This window comes from Polyergus mexicanus, unplaced genomic scaffold, assembly GCF_030449975.1.
Source record: "Polyergus mexicanus isolate NDT 795.1 unplaced genomic scaffold, iyPolMexi1.0 SCAF_22, whole genome shotgun sequence".
NCBI classification, from domain to species: domain Eukaryota; kingdom Metazoa; phylum Arthropoda; class Insecta; order Hymenoptera; family Formicidae; genus Polyergus; species Polyergus mexicanus.
In genome coordinates this window covers 2112173-2134550 of record NW_027223342.1, presented here as the reverse complement: position 1 = coordinate 2134550, position 22378 = coordinate 2112173, and the positions used below count along the sequence as shown (strand labels likewise).

Sequence of the window (22378 nt, the reverse complement as noted above, 5' to 3'; positions counted from 1 at the left end):
TTATCTTAGAGCTTGTATCTAAATTTCTTATGTATTATATATATCATAAAGAAAAGAAAGGAGAATTACCAAATGATTTTCTGATTTGAAAACATACATCAAAAACATATTCCGTTTTATTTTTGCCTTCAATGATATAACGCAAATTTTATTTGCATTAAAATAAATCGTTCTGGGCTGACATTAGAAAGACAGCAGAAACAATAATGTCACGACAATACTTTCTACATGATATATCCAAAGTTCTTATGTATATTGAGCATATAGAATTATATAGAGAATATTCATTTGTTTCCCCAACCCCAAAGACCCTTGACAAAATTGGTGAGACCAGCCTGTCCTTTCTTAGCTTGATCGCCCATTTTGTGTTCCAGTTCTGGGGACTCTACCATGAAAAAGGCTAGATCGAAAAACAAAGGCTTGCAGGGAATGCTACGCATCGGCGGTGGCAGTTTGTAGACATTCGGTTGTTTCGTGAGAAGCGCGGGATCTTCCCTATATTCATGCAAACGTTCGGACAGCGGTTTCTTGCTTTTAGCAAGTTTATTGATTCCACCTTCCTCTTCTTGACCATCCTCTAGAACGCTGTGAGCATGAGCAGAGTATTGCGCAGCCTCCACGGAAGTTTCTAGCTTGCACAAGGCTTCCTTCAGTGTGGCTGGAAGAATGTTGTCATATTTAAGTGCATCTTTAACATGCTGCAGTGATCTCTGATACATAGCCATAGCTTCACGCCAACGATGTTGATTGGCGAGACTTTGGGCTACGTAAAAACATCTAAAAGCCCTGTAGCCTTTCGTTTTCGCTTCCTGTTCCTCCACGAATTCTGTATCGTCTTGTAGTTGAGATATCTCTACAACATTGTATAACGCCGCTTCGTACAGACGCACTATGTCCTGCGGCTTGGCCTTCTCCGATTCCTCAGCTGCTTTTACCAACGTCAAATTACGTTCCAACGTGCGAGACAATCGAATGTACTGCAAATAGTTAATCAAATGCTGCGGCGCCGACCACTTGTCGTTTTCCTTGTTTTTCAATTCGTTCTTGAAATAATCGCGTACCACTGACAGAGCGTCTTTGCAGTCTATCAGATGTGCCTCCAGCAAATCGATCTTCGCTTTATTTGTAGCGGCCTTTTTCAGAGCTTGATTTAGTGTGGAATCAGCGATGATCAAACCAGCCGCTCTCGGTGGCACCGTACCGCAAGATTTCCCGCGCCACGTTACTTCCTCGGTATTGGCTTGTCTCTCACGCGTCTGAGCTATCAGAGAATCTAGACTAGCCATTAGTTCGCCGCTCAATTGCCCGCGCATCTGCATGAGATCGTCCATGGCGCTGGTATCTCCAATGTTATACGCGCAATATCTGAGACTGGGCGCCAATTCCTCGACACGTGCCTTGTACACGACTTGTTCCAATTCCGGCAACGCGGAGGCCAGATTACCATAAACCACCTGCGCCTTCTGCAAATTCTCCATAGCTTGTTTCCACAATTGTAATTCAAACTGTAGGGAACCATTCATCCAGGCCACATATGCTTGAGCTTCCAGCTTTGTACGCGCATCGCAATTTATATTCTAAAAATAAAATATAATTAAATGATAATTTCAATAATTTTATATAACTAGCAATTAATAAAATATATAAATAGAAATGCGAGAAATAAAGACATATGATGAGAAATTAATAAGCAAATTATAAGTTTATTTTTTATACAAAAATTAGGGATAAAATATACCTCTATCAAGTCTTGCAATTGTATAGAAAATGCAGCTGCCTTTTTCAATCTCGATACCAGATGAAACTTTTTTCTTGGCTCTGTATTGGATTCCTGGCGTAGTTGCATTGCGTAGCTCCAAGCGCGTTCAGCCATTACCAAAGGCACTTGTAAGAATTTGTCCTCACTGATCATGACCGGAGTGATATCTTTCCTCTTAAAATGACGTCTATCACCTTGTGGCACTTTCAATACTTTTCGCAATCTTCTGAGCCTTCTTGAGCAGTAACCGCGATACCGTTGGTAATCACCGTGTCTCAACCCATGCTGCTGCTGCGCTTCCTTGATTATTTTTAAAACTATAAATTTGTTAAGTACGCTGACATAACACGACCAGAGATTAAAATTACAATAACAATGACATGTAAAGTTAGAAAATCTTTTTCCCATTTGTTAGTCAATTTCATGTTATATTTTTAACTGCCTACAAGCACATACACATTATTAATTCAAAATTAATTTAACAAATTGTTAGTAGTATGTTGATAGTAAAAGAAGTTGGAAAATGACATATGGCACTGATAGTTTTGTCAAAGCTTGCAAGATAATTTCACGAAAGGATACTTTCTAAGGAATACGTTTTCGGCTCTTTCACTCCATCCTGTGTCTGATTTTCCTTCGAAAAATCGATTCTTTCTTCGACTACCATCGTGCTCGTTATTAATGTATTCAATATTCATCAACCTTCCTAAAAAAATATGTCCTCATTCTCACGTCTTGTCAAGTACTTGAAGTGAAGTTGCTCCAGTTTATGTATCGATATCAAACCGATATCGAGAATCGATTAATCGAAATGTAACATCGATATTTCATTGCGAAAGAAACCGTTTTTCTCCGTTTTTCTCCGCACGACAATTTACAAATAGAGTGGCCTTATTTACACGTGATTCAAATCAGACTAATTGATGTATGTATTTTATCCTCCTCGACTTTTGGCGGTTAAAATTCCATGACATTGGTTGAGATTAATATTGTTAAATATATATTGAATATGGAATAATAACTGGTAATTTCGAGTCATTGACGGATACAATTAGTACATCATCTTTCTGTATTATTATGGAAACCGATATGGAGATGGGAATCCAGGAAACATTAGTTTCCATCAATGATGTTACTTTGAAGATGTAAAATATTTATAATTATTTTAAATGCCTATTTTTTTCTTTATCAATAACGGGTGATTGAATTATAGAAATTATGTAAGAAATTATTCTTCCAGTAAAAAGGAGTTGGAGATCATCGAGGGACTTGTGAAAGAAAACGGACATTTGCACACGGTAGTTGACACAGCGAATCATATTTTATCTAAGAAAGCTCAAGAAATGGGAATGAATGTGGAAAATATTATTAATGAGAGCAAACACAAAAACAGGTTAGAAACGAATTTGCCGAGTTCAATCACATCTACAATAGTTGCAGAACGATTGGAGCAAATGAATAATAACTGAGACATATATAATAGCATTGTTATGTTTTATATATTTTTAATTTTTACGCCTTTAACCTTTTTTATTTTTTAACATTTCGGGAGGTATAATATATATATATATTTCAATAAACTAATTTCCCATATAATTAAACAATTCTCAGAATTAATAGATATATAAAATATATGTAAAAATAACCTATTTACACAGCCCTTATTATTTTACTTTAGTAGTATTAATTAATCGGTTTTGCAATTGATATTCAATTAGCAAGATATATATATCTATTGAATCCATTGTGTTCCAATAACATTTTCCAGACATTGTATCTTTTACAAACCAAGGATGTCGAATCTATCTCGTGCATATGATCTTTCACAACAGACAGATTGCGTACGTAGAATATGCTTCATATCTTTGGATTGCAAAAAATATATTACCTGGAAAATGTGATTCCGATACAAGAGATTCATAGTCTAAAAAAGACTCTGCAGTCTTATTATTTAGCATTAGCGATATCAATTAATATTGCTTATAAAGAAATATAATTTTGCAAAAAAGGGATTGAATATTATAATTAGGAATTATGTTTTTTAGTAACATATTTTACAATCTTAATGTAATGCACACTTATAATTTTGATTCCGTTAACCAAGTGAATTGTTGTGGCTTGCGATCTGCTTGCGGGTTAATCATGATATTTATTAAACTGGGACTATCTTTTATCTGAAACAATATTTTTATAAATTATGCATTCCATTTTAATATTTATAGAACTAAATTCCATAACAATTCTACCTTGAGAGATAGCTTTAATGCTTGTTGAATTTCATCCACAGTAGTGCAAAAATGTCCTTTTTTGCCAAACATTTCCATCATTTTCTCATAATGAGTCTCAGCTGTCAAAGAATATGGAGGTGTCCTAAAAATATAATTTTAATAATACAAATATACAAGTATCTGGATGTAAACTCATACAATACAAGAGAAAATATATTTTTAGATCAAACATATCCATACAATAATATTAAACAATCTAATTTTTGATATTTAACATTAAGATTGTAGAGATACATACACTTGCGTAGGATCCCCAGATGCCTGTAATTGTCTGAAGGTTTCGTTATCGAAACCACCGTATATACCGTTATTATTCACGATTATAATAATCACCGGTAATTTATATCTGCGAAGAAAGGAAGATCACTGTGATTATAACTTTACATTTCTTTTGCTCATAAAATACCAGTTTTTCTCTCTTGGTAATTTTCTATTGAGGTTTACCGAAACATAGTCTCAACTTCCATCCCGGAGAATCCGAAAGCGCTGTCCCCTTCCACGCAGATTACTCTCTTTTTCGGCGCGTTGTCTTTGCAGTAAAGGGCAGCCGCGATCGCATATCCAAGCCCTACGCCCATAGTGCCGAATGTACCAGCGTCCAATCTGTGACGAGGTAAATCGTTCAAAAGAATGGTTCGTCCGATGTCCATTGTATTAGCTCCCTCGGAACAAATGATACAATCTGTAAAAAATATAGATAAAATTTTATTATAAAATATATATATATATATATATAATATTTAAAATATACACGTGCAATTTTTTTTATTAATTTCGTGAATCGATCTATGCATATTATTAATTCTTTCTTTAATAAATCGTAAATTAAAATACACGCAATTTTTGCAGCGGGATTGTCATATGGAATTATATGTAAATGATATAAAATATATGCTCACCGTTCGGTATGACATCTTGAATATGTTTAAAAACAGTATAATAATTCAGGGGCACACTGGTATCCGATGACATGCGCTGTAAATGAACGAGAAAATTATTACGAATTTATCGTACAGGGAAAAGAGAATCTTTATTCAATACGTAATTAAAATATATACTCACGTGAACTAATTGCTTATTCTTCTCGATTTTCGCTGCAAGGTCCTTCCACCACGAATCATGTCGGTCGACATGCCATTTTCGACTTTTCAACACGTTCGTCAAATATTCCGTCGCGGGTGCAATGTCCGATTGTATGGCAACAGCGGACGGCACCGAATTGTGCAACTCTTCAGCACACAAATCAATCTACAGAGTTTTACATTATAATATGCAATAATTTATATCATTTAAGAGTGATCTTTCTCAACATTTTTTAGCAACTCTTAGATTCTTAAAAAATATATTTTTTCAATTATTGCAGGCTCTTTACGGAAGATATGTTTAGTTTTTTAATTTAATCTTAATAAACGAAGAGAGAGAGAGAGAAAGTTGCTTGGAAATGGAGGCTCGCATCATCAGAGACCATGACCGATTTACCTGTATGACTTTGACGTCGCTTTGAAACCTAGGTGGTCGTCCAAAGTGCAACATCCAATTTAATCTCGCGCCTAGCAATAAAATCACATCGGATTGCAGCAACGCGAGTGTTCGCGCACTGGAGACGCAACGCTCATCTGTATCCGGTACAACGCCTTTTCCCATCGGTGTCGGCAAAAAGGGTACATTCGTTGAATAGATAAACTCTCTCACTGGATCTTCAGCTCGAGCGTAAGCGGCACCTTCGTATAAAAAGTATGTAAGAAAAGAAAAGGAAAGAGAAAAAAGATGGTCGAGTAAAAATTCTCTGCAAGATCCGTATGTTTACCCTTGCCGACTATCACCAAGGGCTTCTTCGCCCTTATCAATAAATTCGCTGCTTGCTCGATTAATTTCGTATCAGGATAGGATAACGGCGGTAGTGAGCAAGGTAAAGCCTTAAATATTTTGCTTTCGTCTACATTTTGCGTTAATAATGTAGCGGGTAAGTCGAGATAAATGGCGCCTGCAAATAACGTAATCAAATGAGATATAAAATTGAATTTCTAATATTTTTTTTCTAATATTTCGAATAGAGTTTTTTTAGATAATTTGTTATCTAAAGAATTTTTTTCGTTTCTTAATAACATTTCAATAGCATATTTTCTACGCTAATAATAAAATTCTTTGTTTATTTATATACTATATATATACATATATTGTTGTACAGATAATAAATCACTGAAAATAAATGACTCCAAGAGAAAGGAATGCTAACCATTGAAGAACCTATAAAGAAAATTCTCTAAAATTTATGAATTTTATGAGCCGTCCAGAAAAAAATACATGAAACATTAAATGACATTTTTTAGCGCTTTTTTTCGGGGAAAACTCTTGGAGTCCATCAGAAAATCCATTAAATATTCTTCTAATTTCTACCTGGTCTGCCGTAAGTAGCGAGTCGTACAGCTTTTTCAACATGCATTGGTATTAGTGTGGCTGATGGTGGTCTTGCCGCATATTTACAATAAGGTCTACTCGCTTCAACTTGTGGCCATTCCTGAAATCCACCTATCCCCTCGTGATCTTCCGGACAAGATCCTCCTAATACAAGTACAGGCCTGCAAAACATATGTTCAAATAAAGACTTCGAATTCACGGTAATGAAACTTTCATTCCAAGAAATCCAAGTCATAAATTTTGGGTAGAAAGCTGAGAGGATAATTCAACGAAAATTATTTTCTGTAATCTTTACGGACAGTAAAAATGTATCACATAGGCGGGCGTGCGAGAATCCGATCTTTTTATTGGAAAAAAAATCACAAAACACATAAAAGTTACATAATCGTCTTGATGCAATGCCGTAATCATTGTTACGAGATCGTAATCACGAAATCGGATGACAGTTGGATGGACAATTTCCATGACACGAGATAAACAAAATTGCGACGAAATTGCCGCATGTATAGATCTTTTGATAAGATACGAAAAAAAAAAAAAAAAAATTAATTACCTTTTATAGTTCCATTCCATCAAAATTCCGTATATTTCAGTCTTTATATATCCGCACACAATATTATTATATATCATGCATGTACAATACAATTCTGACTTTATAATGTTTCATTCGAATTAAATTTTTTTTTACCGATCACGCATTTCATTTAATGCAATTTTGCAAAGGTTAATAACGTGATAAAAATCGCGTATCCAACTTACCAACAATTTATTTGTGCATTTGCCATACCGCCAATAACATGCAACAAACCCGGACCGGAGACGCATAGCACTATTGCGGGTTTTCCTAGAAAAAATAGATCTTTCTAAAAGGTCTTTATATTTTTATCCGGTTCCTTATTATTTTGCACGTGTTGAATTTTCTTGCGATATGTTTATTATCTCGTTATATAACGTTTGATTAATTGAATGATAACATATAAAATATAATGTTCCATTGTTATTCCAAAGCTTCAATTATCGTATAATTATTATAGTATATTAATATCGAAGTAAAAAAATAATCTATCAAATCCTACTTGTTAAATATCCGTAAGCCTGCGCAGCGTAACAAGCGGCTTGCTCATTCCTAAAACCCAGATATTGCAAACCAGCGGCTTGCATGCTTATAGCCAATTCAATCACAGGATGTCCCATGATACCGAAGACATAAGTCAAACCCTGCGTATTCGTAATATATATATGTATAAAAAATGATCTATTCTCCTGAGAAATAATTCGAATATACATATATGATACACAGAGGTAGATCTTCGTTATTTTTCTCCATGTTTAAAAATGTATATTAATAAGACATGACAAAAATACTTTACAAATACGAGAGAAATTAAATATGTCTACAAATATAAAATCACACAACGATATGATTAAGTGTGCTTGTAAAAATAAAAAAAATTAAGATAAATTAATTTTTTTTCCGTTTAATTGATACATTACAAATCTTCTTGATTCGTTATTTTCAATAGAAACATGAAGCATAAGTTGATCGACCTCATGAGTTGCAACATATATTTATCAATGTATTGATAACGCATTGTATTCGATAGGGTAACAGAATGAAAATAAAACGCATACTTCTGTATTTATGATTTCAGTAGCAGCGATGATGTGTACAGTGAAACAATAAATATAATTTTGATATATCCGGCATGTATCAAGAGTGCGACGAGCGTATACCGTTAATAACATCGCGAAAAAAGCGTAAGTAATTTTATGATAAGAATCGCAGATACGCATTCGCGATAAAACACGCGCTGCAAAAAATATTTTTAATAAACGCTACACGAATATGACTTGTATATACATATAGTATAAATTTAATTTTATCCGTTATTCCGACAATCGTTACACAACGATTGTTAAATTCTATTATTATTTTCTTTTTATGCAAACATAAAAAAGATAATCGTCTCAAAAATATCTTTTTTTGTGTATGAAATATTTTTTGTTTATTCAATATTAGGTATTATACAATATATTACATATTATCATTAAAATGTGTCAGAATATTGTTGAAAAATCTTTATCATTTTTTTTCTTTAATATTATATATATGCATGTTTAATTAATTTCTATATTTTCTTATCATTAAAAGTATTAGAATTATCGTCTATTTGTGCCGAGATACTAAAAATATATAACTAAAAATAGAAGAACCAGCAACTTTTGTAGAAATAAGAAACTCTATCTCAACATACGTTTTAAAATATACGGTAAATAATATTTTAATTATTATTATTAAAAGGAAGATACAAAGTATAATAAGACAAAAAATCATAAGTTAAAAAAACTGTCTTGACTTTGCGATAAAATTCATTATAGAGTAAATTCATAATAAACACGTTATAATATCCAGAATACAAAAACAATGATATATGTGTGTAGACATTGGTAGACATCATGATGTGTATGTGTGAGCATCGTGATCATAACCTTCAAATCGACGCGCGACCTTTCCCGCAAAACGTTTCATCAAATTTAAATCATCAAGCAAAATTAGCGAAATTAATAATCCTGTAAAAAAAAGGATTTATATATAGGATATTTCTCAAGAAATTTTCCAAATTTGTAATCTAAAAAAACTGATTTATATCGATTATGTATATATAGTTTTATAGCTCGCTAATATAAAACTCTTTGTCATAGAAAATCAAAATAATAATCGACAATACCTGCTCCTTCAGGGCTTCCGCCATGATTTGATTTCCGGTTTTCATCTTGACGTTCGTTCGATTTTTAAAGGATACACGCGGGTTTTAAATGAATGTCTTGCAATGTGCATCAAGAGTGTAAATATACGCTCAACGCACTCGTCGCCGTTCGTAAGTCACGACTGGATCATGATCGTTGACTCGTGCTCTCCATGACTGTTAATATTATCAGCTGATAAATAAGAGTAAACATTACGTAATCGTAATATTGCCTTTATCGCGCCAAAATACAAATCTAACGAAAATCATTTAATTCGAATTTTATTTGAATTTATGGGATTCCTCTAAGTCAGAAATTTAAAATAATTAAAAATACATTTAAAATATATAAATATAATATTATAGTAATTATAATAAACTTTAAAATTGTATTATTGTATATAAAGTTTGGTACATATATATATTTTATATAATTTTTTTAAATTCATCTCTCTAATTTTATTTAAAGCGAGCATGTATTACAAAATATATTCGTCATTCTATTCACAGCTTTGCAATCAAGTGTGTGTGTGTGTGTGTGTGTGTGTGTGTGTGTGTATACATGTATATCATACGTTTATATTTAATATGTATATGTTATAATTAAATGAAATTTTTCAGCAATTAGAATAATACGATTACAAATCGTAAATCAACGAAGTTACGCTCATCGAATTACAATGAACGAGTAGAAAGCCAGTAGAAAGCGAAATATGAAATGACTCGCAACGCGAATGTCATTATCACGAGAATAGTGAAATGGCAAAACGATAATAAATTGTAATGAGATTGTTAAAACTTGCATTGCTTTTGAAATTCCACGCTTAAAATATTCTATCTTATCGTGTAAAAGCAATGTAAAATAGCATGGAATATATAATGAATCATATATCACAGCAAGAATCATTTATATCACAATTTATCAAAAATTTCATTACTTGAAAATATATTGATACGTTCTGAAAATTTTAGGAAATATTTTAATTAAAAAATGAGTACTTTATATGATATTTCTCGTAAATAAACAAGTAAAATCTCTGAAATAAGTATGCAAAACAAATATTATCATGTTATTAATTCTAGTCTTTGCTAGAAGGAGTAAAGTTTGCCAGTTCAGTTTAAGGTCGGCTTGTCCTACATTTAAATACATCATTATTGCATGTACAATAGAAATTGTTGTACAATAGAATGTAGACGTAAAATGGCATATTATTCTCGCAGATAAAAGTTTAACGTTTGCACGCACGATTTACGTTTGCATAATCGGTCGATAACACTAAACGTGTGCCATATACATATAGACGCATAGGATATTCCCTGCATTTGAACTGTTTTTTTTTTCTAGCTATAATAAGTACTTGTTACAACAAAAAACGGTACAATTTTGTTCGAAAAATTGACAATTGATAACAGTGCTATAACAGCTTTTCTTTATTATATATGCTACTTTAGTTTTGAAAATATTATACTATATAATTAGCAAAACTTTTCATAAAAAAAAGAGAGAGAGAGAGAGAGAGAGAGAGAGATTGCTGGTGAGATTATCAATCGGGAAACGCTTTTGTCAAAAAGATTTTTGGGAAAGAAGCCTTTGATTTTCTCTCATTTCGCCACTGAAACTCCCCACTTCTATTCTAACTTTCCTACACCTGTAGCAAGAGCGTCCGGTGTGGGAGTATAAATAGAGTGCTTCGACAGAAAATCATTTCCTTACAAAGCTAGATGACGAACAACAGTCAAATGGTCATGGCCCATGTGCAAAAATTTCAAAGATTAACACAAGTGTCGTGAGTTCGTGAGATTATGTTCCTTTGAGTTTTGACGGTTTTTCAATTGATACTACAAAATATGAAGTTTCAAAAACATCAGCAACAATTTTACCAATTATTGTCACGTAAGTTAAATTTTCCTTTGCAAACTTATCTTTATTGCGAAATTTATTTTATATCGCGAACTCGAAACTCCGAAATGTATTAATTACTCTATCAACAATTATTACCGCATGAATGGGGAAGAATTTCCGTTTTCTAATCTTTCATTTTACTTTTGGCGAAATTCGTTGGCGAAAACCTGTTCTAATTTGTGAAATTTATAAACGCGTTTAAACGTTCTCTCAATAATTATTACATCGAGAGTGAAACATTTTTGTCCCTTTACGTTCGAGCCTTCGATATTTAATATTTAAGATAATATAATATAGCATGAAATAAATTGACATTTTTTTAAGATTCTTGATTCTCTAAGATTGTGCAAGACTTATTTCATCCTAATCAAAATGAAGAGAATTTAATACATTGTCCATTATTTCGAAAGAAAGTAAAATAATAAAAAAATTAAAATTAATTTTTCTCAATGATGCATTTCCGTCAATTACTCGCTCGATTCTAGGTGAACGGAAAAATTTTCCCCGTCTTTTATATACATATATTTGCTTTTACTTTCAGCCTTTTTGACATAGTTTCTGGATAGTGCCCGTTACTCAACCTTGTTGCGTGTGAAGGTGATCATGCAGATTTGCATGACCGGCTTTTTTTCGTAAAATTTTGCAGATTTACTATTAACTTTCGTTGTCAACTATAAGTTGAGACTTGAGAATCGCTAAGACTTCAAATATCTTCATTCATTTATGAACAAGATTTGAAAAAAAAAACCATTTACATGAAGCTTCATACATAAATATCGTGGGATTAATATAAATTTAGTTTTTTTGCGATTGATGATTCCGAATTATATCAGGAATATGTAGCTTATTCATTTTGTTATACAATAATTTACATAATTTATATGATTTTGAATTTCGCAGATTTTCCTATTTAAACCGTTATCCCAACAAGGTCTTACACCACGTCGTGTTGATATATCTTTCAAAATATAACAACTCACGATACCTACAGTTTATGAATAACAAGAATGTACCAGGCACAACGATCGATCGGTGCGTTTGTGACCGACAATGACCGTTTAATTACCAGATAACATTAAATAAGGATACTTTCGCGAGGATAATTTCTTGTTCGCGTATAACATGACCGATAAAATATATTTGTACATTTTCTCTGTATGTAATAGAACAAGAATGTTTCACTGCTATCAACAAGATCAAAAATTTTCGTCTTAACGATGAATTTTAAAGTAGCAACTTTCACAAACGCATTAGCAGGAGATGTAGAAACTGTATATAAAATTTTAAGTAAATTTCTGTAACATTTATGAAACGGGACTTTTATAATTTTTTTATCTTATTGTAAATATTCGTACTTGTATTATCTTTTTGTATCTGGTATATACATAATACCCAATACTTCCTCCAGGCAGTTTGTTTTTCCTGCTCAGCGTATTTTCCTAAAAAAGATAAAGAAAATATATTTAGTTAATTATATAGTTAAAGAGGAAAGAGAGAGAGAATACTAATTTGAATCAATCATTAACCGAGATTATCAGAAAATATCACACAATCACAAATTTTTTTATTTAATAAAACAAGGAATATTTACTGTCTTCTCTCTCTCTCTCTCTCTCTCTCTCTCTCTCTCTCTCTCTCTCTCTCTCTCTCTCTCTCTGAATTTTCTATGCCATTGTCTTCTGAAATTTTTACAAATTATTTAAGAAGATATTAAATTTAGATATTAGAATTATAATCGCGTTTAACGCTAATTTAAATTATTCATAAAAAATTAAAATAGAATTAACTATTTTATTTGATGAAATAGAAAATTAGCTCGTGATAACATAATTATAATCCTCTATCAGAAAGCCTTTTTCATATATGAGATATGAGAGAGCGATAATATAATTTTATTAAACCGAATATAACGGCAGAATCTCGAGAATCAAATAATACAAGGCTTGCTGCGATCTGCGATATTCGAGAGAGAAACTAATCGTTCGCGAATCTAGTTGACATGGTAATGTTTCGCATAATCGGTTGTGAACTTTTTCTCTCTAAAATATTTCTAAATGCGGGCGTTGCGCGAAAACGTGCTTTCGGTTCGTGCTCCACCGATTTTCTGGAAACTTATATTACGTAAGTGCGCGGATCATACGATGAAAGCGATTGAGTTAAAATCTCGTTAGAGGATACATATAACGAACATTATATATTAGACTGAAGCAGGTTATTTCATCTATTTATTTTGCTCCGAATAGAACAATTTTCCAAGATAACACTCCAAAGAGGAGCTTTATATATGCTATATATATATTCTTAATTTAATAATATTTGTATATCTCTTTGTAAATGTTAATTTTCCGGCATTCCCCATTTCGATAATGATAAGTCATTGTTCTGCAATGTCTGTTAAACGTTTATATTTTAAGCTGAATGAGAATATTAATTATCTCATTAGAAAAAAAATGTCCGATTTCGACATTATCATTTTATTAGTATTTCATGTTAAACGTCATGTGGCATAACATAAAATATCAAGATAAATATATGCATTTATAATTGTAATTATGCGATTAAATTCCAATAAATACTTTAATTTGTGTATTGCTTGCTAAGAATGGAAAGCGATAAATAATACATAATGCTTTTTTCCTTTCCAGCAAAATTCTTTACATTTTTTTATCTCTATCAGTTCTTTCCTTTTTTATCTTGAACTTTTCATTTTTTGTAGAAAAAATCTAAAAACTGGACTTTATATGTAGCTTCATATATCTAAATTTGTTCCGTAAAAAAAATTTCAAGTTTTTAATTGCTTATTAATATATATATAAATATATATCTTTTATCGTGAATATTTTCATTGTTGAAAATTGGTCTCAATTGATCTAAAGAATTTATACCTAGAAGGAGAAGTTCTAATTATATTCTTGGATACTCTATAGAATATTTCTAATTGCGTCCAACGGTATATCAATTTCAATCATCTAAGAGCTTTCGTAAAAACTTTATTCTTCTTGATCGGTAGGATGGATCCCGATGCGTATATGGATGTGCCTAATGATGTTTACCGCCTGCTGGACCAGCTACGCGTGTCGTCTGCAAATGCCGATCCTGGTAGTGCCGATGATCTATGAGCCGCTGATCAATTACACGAACGGCGGCGCGTGCGTGTACGATGATGAGTCCGCGCGACGAAAGCGCGACGTTGTCAACCTCTTCGATCCGGGCAGCTACCTGGAGGAATACGTCTTGGATCGCATGCAGGAGGACCGGGACCAGAGACTGCACTCGCTGCAACGTCGTCAGGTAACGGCAAGCATGCCACGGTCGCCGGACGCCCGGTTTGCATTTTTCAGCGGTGAACCGTTCGACTGGACCCCGACCGTGCGAGGTCAGCTATTGGCCGCCTATGGCTACGGCAACGCGCCCGGCAACTTCATCGGCGGCTGGCTGTCGCTGAGATACGGACCGCGACACGCGATCCTTTGGACGTCGATCCTGGCCGCGGTGATATCGCTGGTGAGCCCGTTCATAGCGCAGTGTCACTGGGGATTTTTAATGTTCTCGCGGGTCATCGTCGGCGTCACCGGTGGTGTCATTTTCCCCGCTTGTCACACCATGGTTGCTAAATGGGCGCCGCCGCACGAGCGGGCGCGCTTCATCTGGTCCCTGCTTGGCGGCACCTTCGGCACTATACTCACATATCCGATGATAGCTGGAATTGCGGAGAGCACTAATTGGGAAAGTGGATGGTACATACCGTCCCTGCTGATGTTGCTATGGACCCTTGTCTGGGCAGTGATCGCCTACGATTCGCCCGCGGAACACCCGGGCATCTCCGACGAGGAGAAGAATTATATTATAACGTGAGTCCCTCCTCCGAAAGTGAACAATCCTCCAGTTTAATCCAATCCGTTTTTTACATTCTATATGTAGTATAGCATCTTACGCATAGCATCTTACGTTAGCGATGCATTATTCGATGCAGCAGACTGTAAAGTATTAATAATAACATAAAGATAAATATATTTATATAAATCTTTAATTTAAAAAATTTTGTATGAGAATTTTTCTCAGATTGATTATATATGTATAACTCATGTCGCACATTTTAGTACGTCCGCAAAATAAATTGAAATGATGCAATCACTCACGATTATTACTGGTTCCTTCGAAGAACCACGAAGAACAGCTCATCTTGGGCCAATCGCAAATAAATTTAATCGATCGCGATTTCTTTTTCTATAGCGCGCAAGCGGGGATAGTGCGCACCGAGAAACCCAGGTGGAAGCAAACACCGATAAGACAGATATTTAGATCGATACCGTTCATCAGTCTGGTCATATGCCATTATGGAAATCTCTTCTTGCTCTTCTTCTACCAAAACTCACTCATGTTGTACCTGACGAAAGCATTGGGTTTCCGATTGACGCAGGGCGGCGCCGCGGCCGGTGCACCATGGGCTGCTAGGATGCTCTTTGGATTCTTCTTCAGCTGGGCAGGTGACACAATCAAAAGGAAGCAGATCATCAGCGTTGGTCTCTTACGAAAACTGGCGACTATATTCTGTAAGTATATCACAAAATATTCTTTGAAAACAGCAATTGTCATTTTTTTTCCTATAAATATATAAATATTAGTTTTATAAATATATAAATGTTAGTTTTATAAATATATAAATATCTTCATTCCGTTAATAATCCAGAACACTACCAGTGTATCCTTTCTCTTACTGTATATCGGAAAAATATATAACTTTTATATAAATTTGTAAAAAAAATGTATGGTTTGAAAATTTTGTGATCAAAGTCAAAATTCATTTTATCACCGAACGTGAATCGTGAATTATTCAAATTATAATTATATATAAATGATTCTTATATGTCGAGATCAAATTTAGATACAGAGTATATCGAATTTACAATCGGAAATGTTACGTAATGTAATTACGATTCTTCCAGCGCATTTTATACCGGGCATCTTTCTGATACTGGTCGGCTACGTTGGCTGTAACTTCGTGCTTGCAAATGTCTTTCTATTCTTCGCCTTGGGCTTCAACGGCGCTGCTCTTATCTCGAATCTGTCGAACAATCAGGATCTCGCGCCAAACTTTGCCGGCTTTCTTTATGGCATTATGAATACAGTCGGTAGCACTTCCGGCTTTGTTATCCCGCCGTTAGTCGAAGAGATAGCCGGCAAATATGGAGTAAGTATTTACTTTAAATCGATTTTAATTTGAAAAAATTAATTCGTATAATAATTCTCTAAACGTGTTTATTATATATCATTTGAGATATAATTTGGATTTAAAAAATATCGAAATCAGAAATAGATCAAAGGAACTTTTTCGTTAAAACGAGAATAAGTTATATCAAAATTATGTAAAATATAGAATATTATCGTAAATAATTTTATGATATTGATTTTATGATGATTTTTATTATAATTACACGTAATTGTAATTTTATTATTGTATCTCAACGCTCACAAAGCTAACTCCTAATTTTGTAATTTAAATCTCGATTTATTAATCCCAAGCTTTCGCAAGGGAATCATGTTATTATTTATATCCGTCACTCGCTTTATAATCATCTGTTGTATAACTACAATTTTATGTATATCTATGTAATTCGCTTGCGTTTTATAATCATTCATTGTTTAACTGTATGTAGCTCGCTTCTATGTAATCCACTTTGTTGACCATAGCTGTTAAGTTTTCTCCGAGTTATCGCTCTTGCTTGGCAGTGTTGCATAATAATACGTGTAGCATATCTATGTATGATCATCCGGACGAGCCTTTTTTGCATCTGCTGCATCTGTGAAATAATTGTAATATTTTTTATCTTTTACAATAGAAATCTTTATCTCGCAATGTCATTTTAACGCAAATTACGCGAGTCTTCTCGGAGACTTACGCATCGCCGAACAACGAAGGGAAAGAGCGGACACATACATGTGACATTATGTAAGAAGTCTCATGCGCGGCGAATAGTAAATTCATTTCGATTATAGCAACGCGACTTCCTTCCTCTTTGGTTTTGTTGCTCGGAGAATATACTATATTCGCCTTCCTGTCTTCGTATTTCGCGATTATCATACGCATATCATTTTTCAGCATTCCCGAGTTTTCGATCTTGCTCATATTACCAATTAATAATCACCGAATTGTCATATATATTCATTCGATTATTAAATTCATTTATCATCATTAATTAATCAATATTAAATTGCATTGGATTACAAAATCTATCTATTATTGTGCTAGATATTAATACAGATTTTACATGTCAAATTGTAAGTTATGAGTTACATTGCAAAAATAGTTTGTATTTCACTTGTATTGTTGTCGAATACAACATCGATTTTAATGTAAATCACTTTTTCCTTTGCGCTAGAATCCAATTGAGAGATGGCAGATACTGTTCTGGATCGGTGCTGGAGTCTGCATCGGAAGTATGGTCGTATTCCTGTTCGGAGGTAAGGGTAACATACAGAGCTGGAATGAGTATCGACCGCTCGACAGACCGCAGGCTGATATAGAAGCTAGACAAATTAATTCGGAGCCTAGCGACGATGTAGCGCGAACCTAATGTATGTTCCTAATAAATCCAAAATTTTCATTTTAATAACGACACGTCATGAACACGACACGAGAAGGATGTTTAATTATCGACAATAATAATTTGAATGAGACAAAAGTTTAAAAAACGTCCAAAAAAGATTGCAAAATTAGAAGGTTTTTAAAAAAAATTTGAAAAAATAACTGAAAGATATCTGAAAGATCAAAATATTTAAAAATAAAACTAGAAATTTAAGAGGCGAAATTTAAAAAATTAAGATGTTTAGAAAACGTATGATAAAATTATATTATTCCTTAATGTTGCGTAGCTTTGTTCATTATTTATTAACGATTTTCACATTGTTTTATTAAATTTCTTTCATGTATTTATATCTTGATATACGGTTGAATAAAGAAATATTGTTTTTCTATCTCATTGTCCTTTCAGTCAACTGACATACATATCGACTGTTCTACCCTATATACATATACGTAAGTATCGAGTGATAACAAAATAAAAAAAAAAAAAAAAAAAAAAAAAAAAGAAAAAAAAATGTAATAATAAAATATAATTATTTTTACTCAAATTTATAATTTATCTAAGCAAATTTTGTTGCAAATTCTGTTTTAGCTAAATTAACAATTTTCTTGTCCATGATACCAATCAACAATTATAAATCTCTGAAACATTTTTCAAAGGATCTTTTACGATAAGTTTCTGAGATATGATATTGTTAGTTACTTTTATATATATAATAATTATTAGGATTAGCGATAGAGCAGCATCCTTCGCGCGCATGGCATTCCAACAAGGCTGGCATATTCCTCTATTTTGCGTTTCTCTTCCCGTGTTGTTTGACATGTTTTTTGTTGTTCCCTATATTTCTTATATGGCATCGCAATACGCTTGTATAAAATCAATACCTAAAAAGAAGATGTTTCTAAATGGTGAAATAACAAAAATTTTAACACACAATACCAAAATTTAAAAAATTTTACAACGCTTAAAAAAATTTTTATTTTATATTCTAACCAAATTTATCACACAAAAATTATATGATTGCATTAATAAAAAAAAATCGTAACAAATTTTTGCAATATTATTTCTTAAAAAAAAATATACCTCTCGAATATCGATTATACCGTCGTCATCAATCGCGTTCGAATCGTCATTCAAACGACTATATTTTTCATTGTCCAATTTAATTAAACAGGGCTCTACGTCGCACCACACATATGTTTGTGGACATAGAAGTTTCGATGGTCGCATTTTAGCCTTATATCGCATTTTCGGACACGTATGAATGTAAAAGCCCATGTAATAGTATTTCAGGTCACTCGCGACTTTGTTAAACTGTCTTGTTAAATAAACTTCTCGCAGAGAACTGTAAATAATAAATACATTATTCAAAATTGTAGTTACCCGTGAATTTAATCATACCATAAAAATTTAAATATTTGTTTAAAAAAGAATAAATTTTGATTTTAATTAAGGACCTAAATACAAACCTAAAAGTTCCTAAAGAGAGTTGACTATATGCCGGATCGTAAAAAAAGTACACGCTCGAGATGCACGACGGCAGAATGTCTATCACTCCGACTGCTATTAATTCATTATCTAACCAATATTGTTCATGGAAAGAACCATATCCTTGAGGTGGTCCATTATTAGGTGTCCATTGCTTTAAAAGATTATTTTGTTATTTTAGATTTATTTAGGCATTTTATTTCATTTTTATGATGATTATTAAAAACTAATAATAAAGATCTTTATTGATTTAACGATTATAAAAAATTATAGACTCTGCGCTTTCGTAAAATGAAAATACATATATGTATGACAGTATTACAAATAAATAAGCGTCCTTGTTGATTATAATGCATAAAAGAATCTCAAGGCAATTTTTTTATTATTTGAGATTAGAACCAAAGTGTACCTGCAAAGGACTTTTTACAAGAAAGTTAAAGAATGACTTTTGATTGCATTCCTCCGGTGTATCATTGTGAATCACCATTTGATATCTTTTATAAAGACTTGCACTCGCATCAAAGGTACTAAGGAACTCGTCCGACATCACTCTCACCAATTTCATCTAGACATTTGTAGGTGTAAAATTTGTGTAACATTTAGTTGATAAATAAAGTTGTTTCATCTGATATGAAAATTACTATTATGGTCGTTGACCAACAATGATGTAATCAAATGTTTCTCGATTGATTAAAAAGAAAGGTCCACTTTGCTCCAATTATTAATTTAATTAGACCATAGCTGCCTATAGTGCTTGTTTGATCGTCACAAGACTGCCAGCATAGCTTCTTATTAGTGTATCAATATTTATAATTTTGAAAGAGTTATTTAAGAAGACTGTTGATAATGGAAAATGAAAAAAAAATTGAATCAAAAGCGCATAGTCATCTATTATGGTTTCTCATAATGCTTATTTACTGATAATATAATTAATTTCACATCAAATCTATGATCTATGATTCAGATCTATTTTTTCCGATATATAATTTAGACAGTTCTGCATTAAGACATCTGCCGTAATCTGTCATGTCTTATATTTCTGAAATTAGTACACGCTTGAATTAGAGTCTCGTCTTAAAGCAGTTTCTGTCTAGGATTGAGACACCTTATACGAAATCGTATAAGATTACCTGTAAAGGTGACTTCACGAGAAATCTCGTATATTGTTGTTCTGTGACCTTTTCAGCTTGGTCTCCATGTATCGTCATCTGATACTTTTTATAAACTTCGTAAGACTTTTTCGAGGTCTTTAGGTATTCAGGACTCATCGGCGCAGTTCGAACTAATCTCAACTTAATACAAAAATCATCAACTTAATACAAATCTTTCAAAAGGCAATGTGAATTTATCGCAATGAAAAATACAATTCATTGTTTATAATCAAATTAAAAGATCATAAAAATTGAAATGGTTCAAAAATTGAATAAAATAATATAATATTTAAATAAATTTTATACAAGATAGTTAAATATGTAAATATGTTGTTGATCAATTCATTGTGTGAGTTTTAACACAAAGCCGGCATATTCAGCAAATATTTACTGCTATTCTTGGATTTTTTACTTGTTTTATTATATATCTTTAATATGAGCAAAATTGGAGAAAAGAGGACCATATCAAGAACAATGTATAAAAACAAGAATAATATTATTTTATAATAAAAAGCAGGAAACGTTTGATGAAATAAATAATGATTTCAAAGTTTAATAATCGATATTGTATTACCTCCAACTTTTTTAAACCAGTATACACCTCATCGAATAATTCCTCTAAAGGCTTAATATAATTCTGTTGTTTTCTCTCTTTCATGATACTTTCAATTTCACTTTGCGATTTACCTTGAGCCAACAATTTATTTTTCTTGCGTTCCAACCGTAAGAGCTTTGCTTTCTTGCAAGGCACTACATTAGTAATTTCGTTTCTAACATGTAGACTACTTTTGTTGTCAGAATTTGTGATCTGTTCTCGACTACTCCTCGATGCGGAAGTAGAGTTTATTTGAGATTTGGATTTTACTAAATCGACAAACAGTTTTCCACTAAGTTCATCATCAACAGATGAAACATTAATTTGAGACGCATTTTTTTCCGCTTTCGTCAAATATTTTGCATAATTACATACTTCCATATTATTTATATCTAATAATAAATATTATAAAGTTGTTAAACAATTTTCACAAGAGCTATTATTATTAATCCAATTCCCTTCTTAAAATTCTAAAGATGTTACCTATATTATCTTGTTGATCTTCACTTGTAGCGCCAACATTATCGTTTGTCAATTCATTTCTCAAAAATTTCATCATACGCTTTAAAATTTTTTTTTGAGATTTTGATATCCTAAAATCTAATGCTTCACATCTAAAATAGTTATTATTTATAAATATTTTGCTCTAAGTTATATCTCAGTCAGAATTACGATTAAGTAATACGACATTTCAAACTGAAAGGAATATCACTTACTTTATAGTATATTGTGGACAGCAGGTTAGATTCATAGTAGGTTTGTAACAGTAACAGCCGCTTCGTCTCCATCCTCGATCTATCAAACTCTGATAATCTTGCACCGTCAACGAATGTGCCCACATGCCTGGTAACAAACAAGAAATGTAATGTGTGCCACGATAAACTTTTATACAAATTGCAATAAAAAAACAAACATCTATTTTGAAGTATTTTAGAGTGGTATAAAGATATATCTTCGCGCTCACCATGACTAAAGTTCGTGTCCGAACCTTTGCAGTAGCCGCACTTATAGCCCTCGTGTTCCGCATAATATTCCACGATGCTGTACGATTGTTTAGCCATTTCAACAAATTTATAGATTAATTGGACTTCGACAACTATTATTGCTTTGTTATTAGATTCGACAAACGTTATCAGAAGGCATCCTTTTTTTATTTTCGTGTTCTAAAATCCGATACTTTCGGATCGTACATAAATATTTGCGTCGTGTGATTGTCGATTAAAAAATGTAACTACTTGCTATCTAATTTTTTAATCTTATCGGTTTCACCTTTCATCCGCTTGTCAGATTATCAATTACTCAGCTGATGCAGTCTTCTGAATCGCGTAATACACAAATATCTAGACAGGATATCTTTGATCCAAGAGATGTACTCCGGTTTGACGCTACATTCACTTCGAAGCGATTGATGGACCAATCAGGGCGAAGGAACTTATGAAACTTAT

General features: G+C 32.7%; 5 protein-coding genes across 11 annotated transcripts; 2 read left to right on the top strand and 3 right to left on the bottom strand.

The window, feature by feature from the left end:
• Window positions 1-98: 98 nt before the first annotated feature.
• On the bottom strand, window positions 99-2521 carry Srp68 (signal recognition particle 68). Its single transcript, XM_070312623.1, has 3 exons — window positions 2342-2521; window positions 1739-2076; window positions 99-1577 (listed from the first exon to the last, which is right to left on the bottom strand). Exons 1-3 carry the CDS (start codon window positions 2424-2426, stop codon window positions 285-287), a joined length of 1716 nt encoding a protein of 571 aa, XP_070168724.1. The 5' UTR covers window positions 2427-2521; the 3' UTR covers window positions 99-284.
• Window positions 2522-2594: 73 nt separating this feature from the next.
• LOC138942414 (uncharacterized) lies at window positions 2595-5494 on the top strand. The gene is made up of 3 exons (XM_070312631.1): window positions 2595-2904; window positions 3000-3152; window positions 5411-5494. The coding sequence occupies exons 1-3, from the start codon at window positions 2837-2839 to the stop codon at window positions 5445-5447; spliced, it is 258 nt and encodes an 85-aa protein (XP_070168732.1). The 5' UTR covers window positions 2595-2836; the 3' UTR covers window positions 5448-5494.
• Window positions 3267-9392, bottom strand: Hacl (2-hydroxyacyl-CoA lyase). Of its 2 annotated transcripts, XM_070312624.1 has the most exons (12): window positions 9195-9392; window positions 7542-7683; window positions 7225-7309; window positions 6445-6626; window positions 5855-6031; window positions 5527-5768; window positions 5110-5295; window positions 4947-5022; window positions 4492-4729; window positions 4286-4393; window positions 4006-4129; window positions 3268-3933 (listed from the first exon to the last, which is right to left on the bottom strand). In XM_070312624.1, exons 1-12 carry the CDS (start codon window positions 9237-9239, stop codon window positions 3838-3840), a joined length of 1701 nt encoding a protein of 566 aa, XP_070168725.1. In that variant the 5' UTR covers window positions 9240-9392; the 3' UTR covers window positions 3268-3837. The 2 variants fall into 2 exon arrangements, with proteins under 2 accessions (XP_070168726.1, XP_070168725.1); XM_070312625.1 differs by lacking the exon at window positions 7542-7683 and having other exon boundaries at window positions 3267-3933.
• On the top strand, window positions 5868-18090 carry LOC138942411 (sialin). Of its 2 annotated transcripts, XM_070312626.1 has the most exons (7): window positions 5868-5956; window positions 6236-6454; window positions 8118-8223; window positions 14126-14966; window positions 15349-15668; window positions 16062-16306; window positions 17496-18090. In XM_070312626.1, the coding sequence occupies exons 3-7, from the start codon at window positions 8172-8174 to the stop codon at window positions 17688-17690; spliced, it is 1653 nt and encodes a 550-aa protein (XP_070168727.1). In that variant the 5' UTR covers window positions 5868-5956; window positions 6236-6454; window positions 8118-8171; the 3' UTR covers window positions 17691-18090. The 2 variants fall into 2 exon arrangements, with proteins under 2 accessions (XP_070168727.1, XP_070168728.1); XM_070312627.1 differs by lacking the exons at window positions 5868-5956; window positions 6236-6454; window positions 8118-8223 and adding an exon at window positions 10742-11106.
• Window positions 16558-22241, bottom strand: Ate1 (arginyltransferase 1). Of its 5 annotated transcripts, none has more exons than XR_011448309.1 (9): window positions 21898-22241; window positions 21650-21776; window positions 21417-21547; window positions 20913-21325; window positions 20318-20479; window positions 19169-19341; window positions 18783-19044; window positions 17016-18583; window positions 16558-16916 (listed from the first exon to the last, which is right to left on the bottom strand). XR_011448309.1 is itself a non-coding variant. In XM_070312630.1 (9 exons), exons 1-9 carry the CDS (start codon window positions 21992-21994, stop codon window positions 18428-18430), a joined length of 1677 nt encoding a protein of 558 aa, XP_070168731.1. In that variant the 5' UTR covers window positions 21995-22241; the 3' UTR covers window positions 16558-18427. The 5 variants fall into 5 exon arrangements, 3 of the variants coding, with proteins under 3 accessions (XP_070168731.1, XP_070168729.1, XP_070168730.1); XR_011448310.1 differs by having other exon boundaries at window positions 17054-18583; XM_070312630.1 differs by adding an exon at window positions 19597-19752 and having other exon boundaries at window positions 16558-18583.
• Window positions 22242-22378: the final 137 nt, after the last annotated feature.

Bases quoted from the DNA above. Each gene is read 5' to 3' on its own strand.
- Srp68 (XM_070312623.1), bottom strand. From the start codon at position 2,426: ATGGTAGTCGAAGAAAGAATCGATTTTTCGAAGGAAAATCAGACACAG. The intron at 2,077-2,341 runs GTATCCTTTCGT...ACAAATTTATAG, and splicing joins GAAAACGTATTCCTTAGAAA to TTTTAAAAATAATCAAGGAA. The intron at 1,578-1,738 runs GTATATTTTATC...TTTTATTTTTAG, and splicing joins AATTGCAAGACTTGATAGAG to AATATAAATTGCGATGCGCG.
- LOC138942411 (XM_070312626.1), top strand. From the start codon at position 8,172: ATGTATCAAGAGTGCGACGAGCGTATACCGTTAATAACATCGCGAAAA. The intron at 8,224-14,125 runs GTAAGTAATTTT...CTTGATCGGTAG, and splicing joins AATAACATCGCGAAAAAAGC to GATGGATCCCGATGCGTATA. The intron at 16,307-17,495 runs GTAAGTATTTAC...CCTTTGCGCTAG, and splicing joins AGATAGCCGGCAAATATGGA to AATCCAATTGAGAGATGGCA.
- Ate1 (XM_070312630.1), bottom strand. From the start codon at position 21,994: ATGGCTAAACAATCGTACAGCATCGTGGAATATTATGCGGAACACGAG. The intron at 21,777-21,897 runs GTGAGCGCGAAG...GTTTGTTACCAG, and splicing joins GGACACGAACTTTAGTCATG to GCATGTGGGCACATTCGTTG. The intron at 21,326-21,416 runs GTAACATCTTTA...ATTTATTATTAG, and splicing joins AGATCAACAAGATAATATAG to ATATAAATAATATGGAAGTA.
- Hacl (XM_070312624.1), bottom strand. From the start codon at position 9,239: ATGAAAACCGGAAATCAAATCATGGCGGAAGCCCTGAAGGAGCAG. The intron at 7,310-7,541 runs GTAGGATTTGAT...TATTTTTTCTAG, and splicing joins GGCTTACGGATATTTAACAA to GAAAACCCGCAATAGTGCTA. The intron at 3,934-4,005 runs GTAGAATTGTTA...ATATTGTTTCAG, and splicing joins CATTAAAGCTATCTCTCAAG to ATAAAAGATAGTCCCAGTTT.
- LOC138942414 (XM_070312631.1), top strand. From the start codon at position 2,837: ATGGAAACCGATATGGAGATGGGAATCCAGGAAACATTAGTTTCCATC. The intron at 2,905-2,999 runs GTAAAATATTTA...TTATTCTTCCAG, and splicing joins AATGATGTTACTTTGAAGAT to TAAAAAGGAGTTGGAGATCA. The intron at 3,153-5,410 runs GTTAGAAACGAA...CAATTATTGCAG, and splicing joins GAGAGCAAACACAAAAACAG to GCTCTTTACGGAAGATATGT.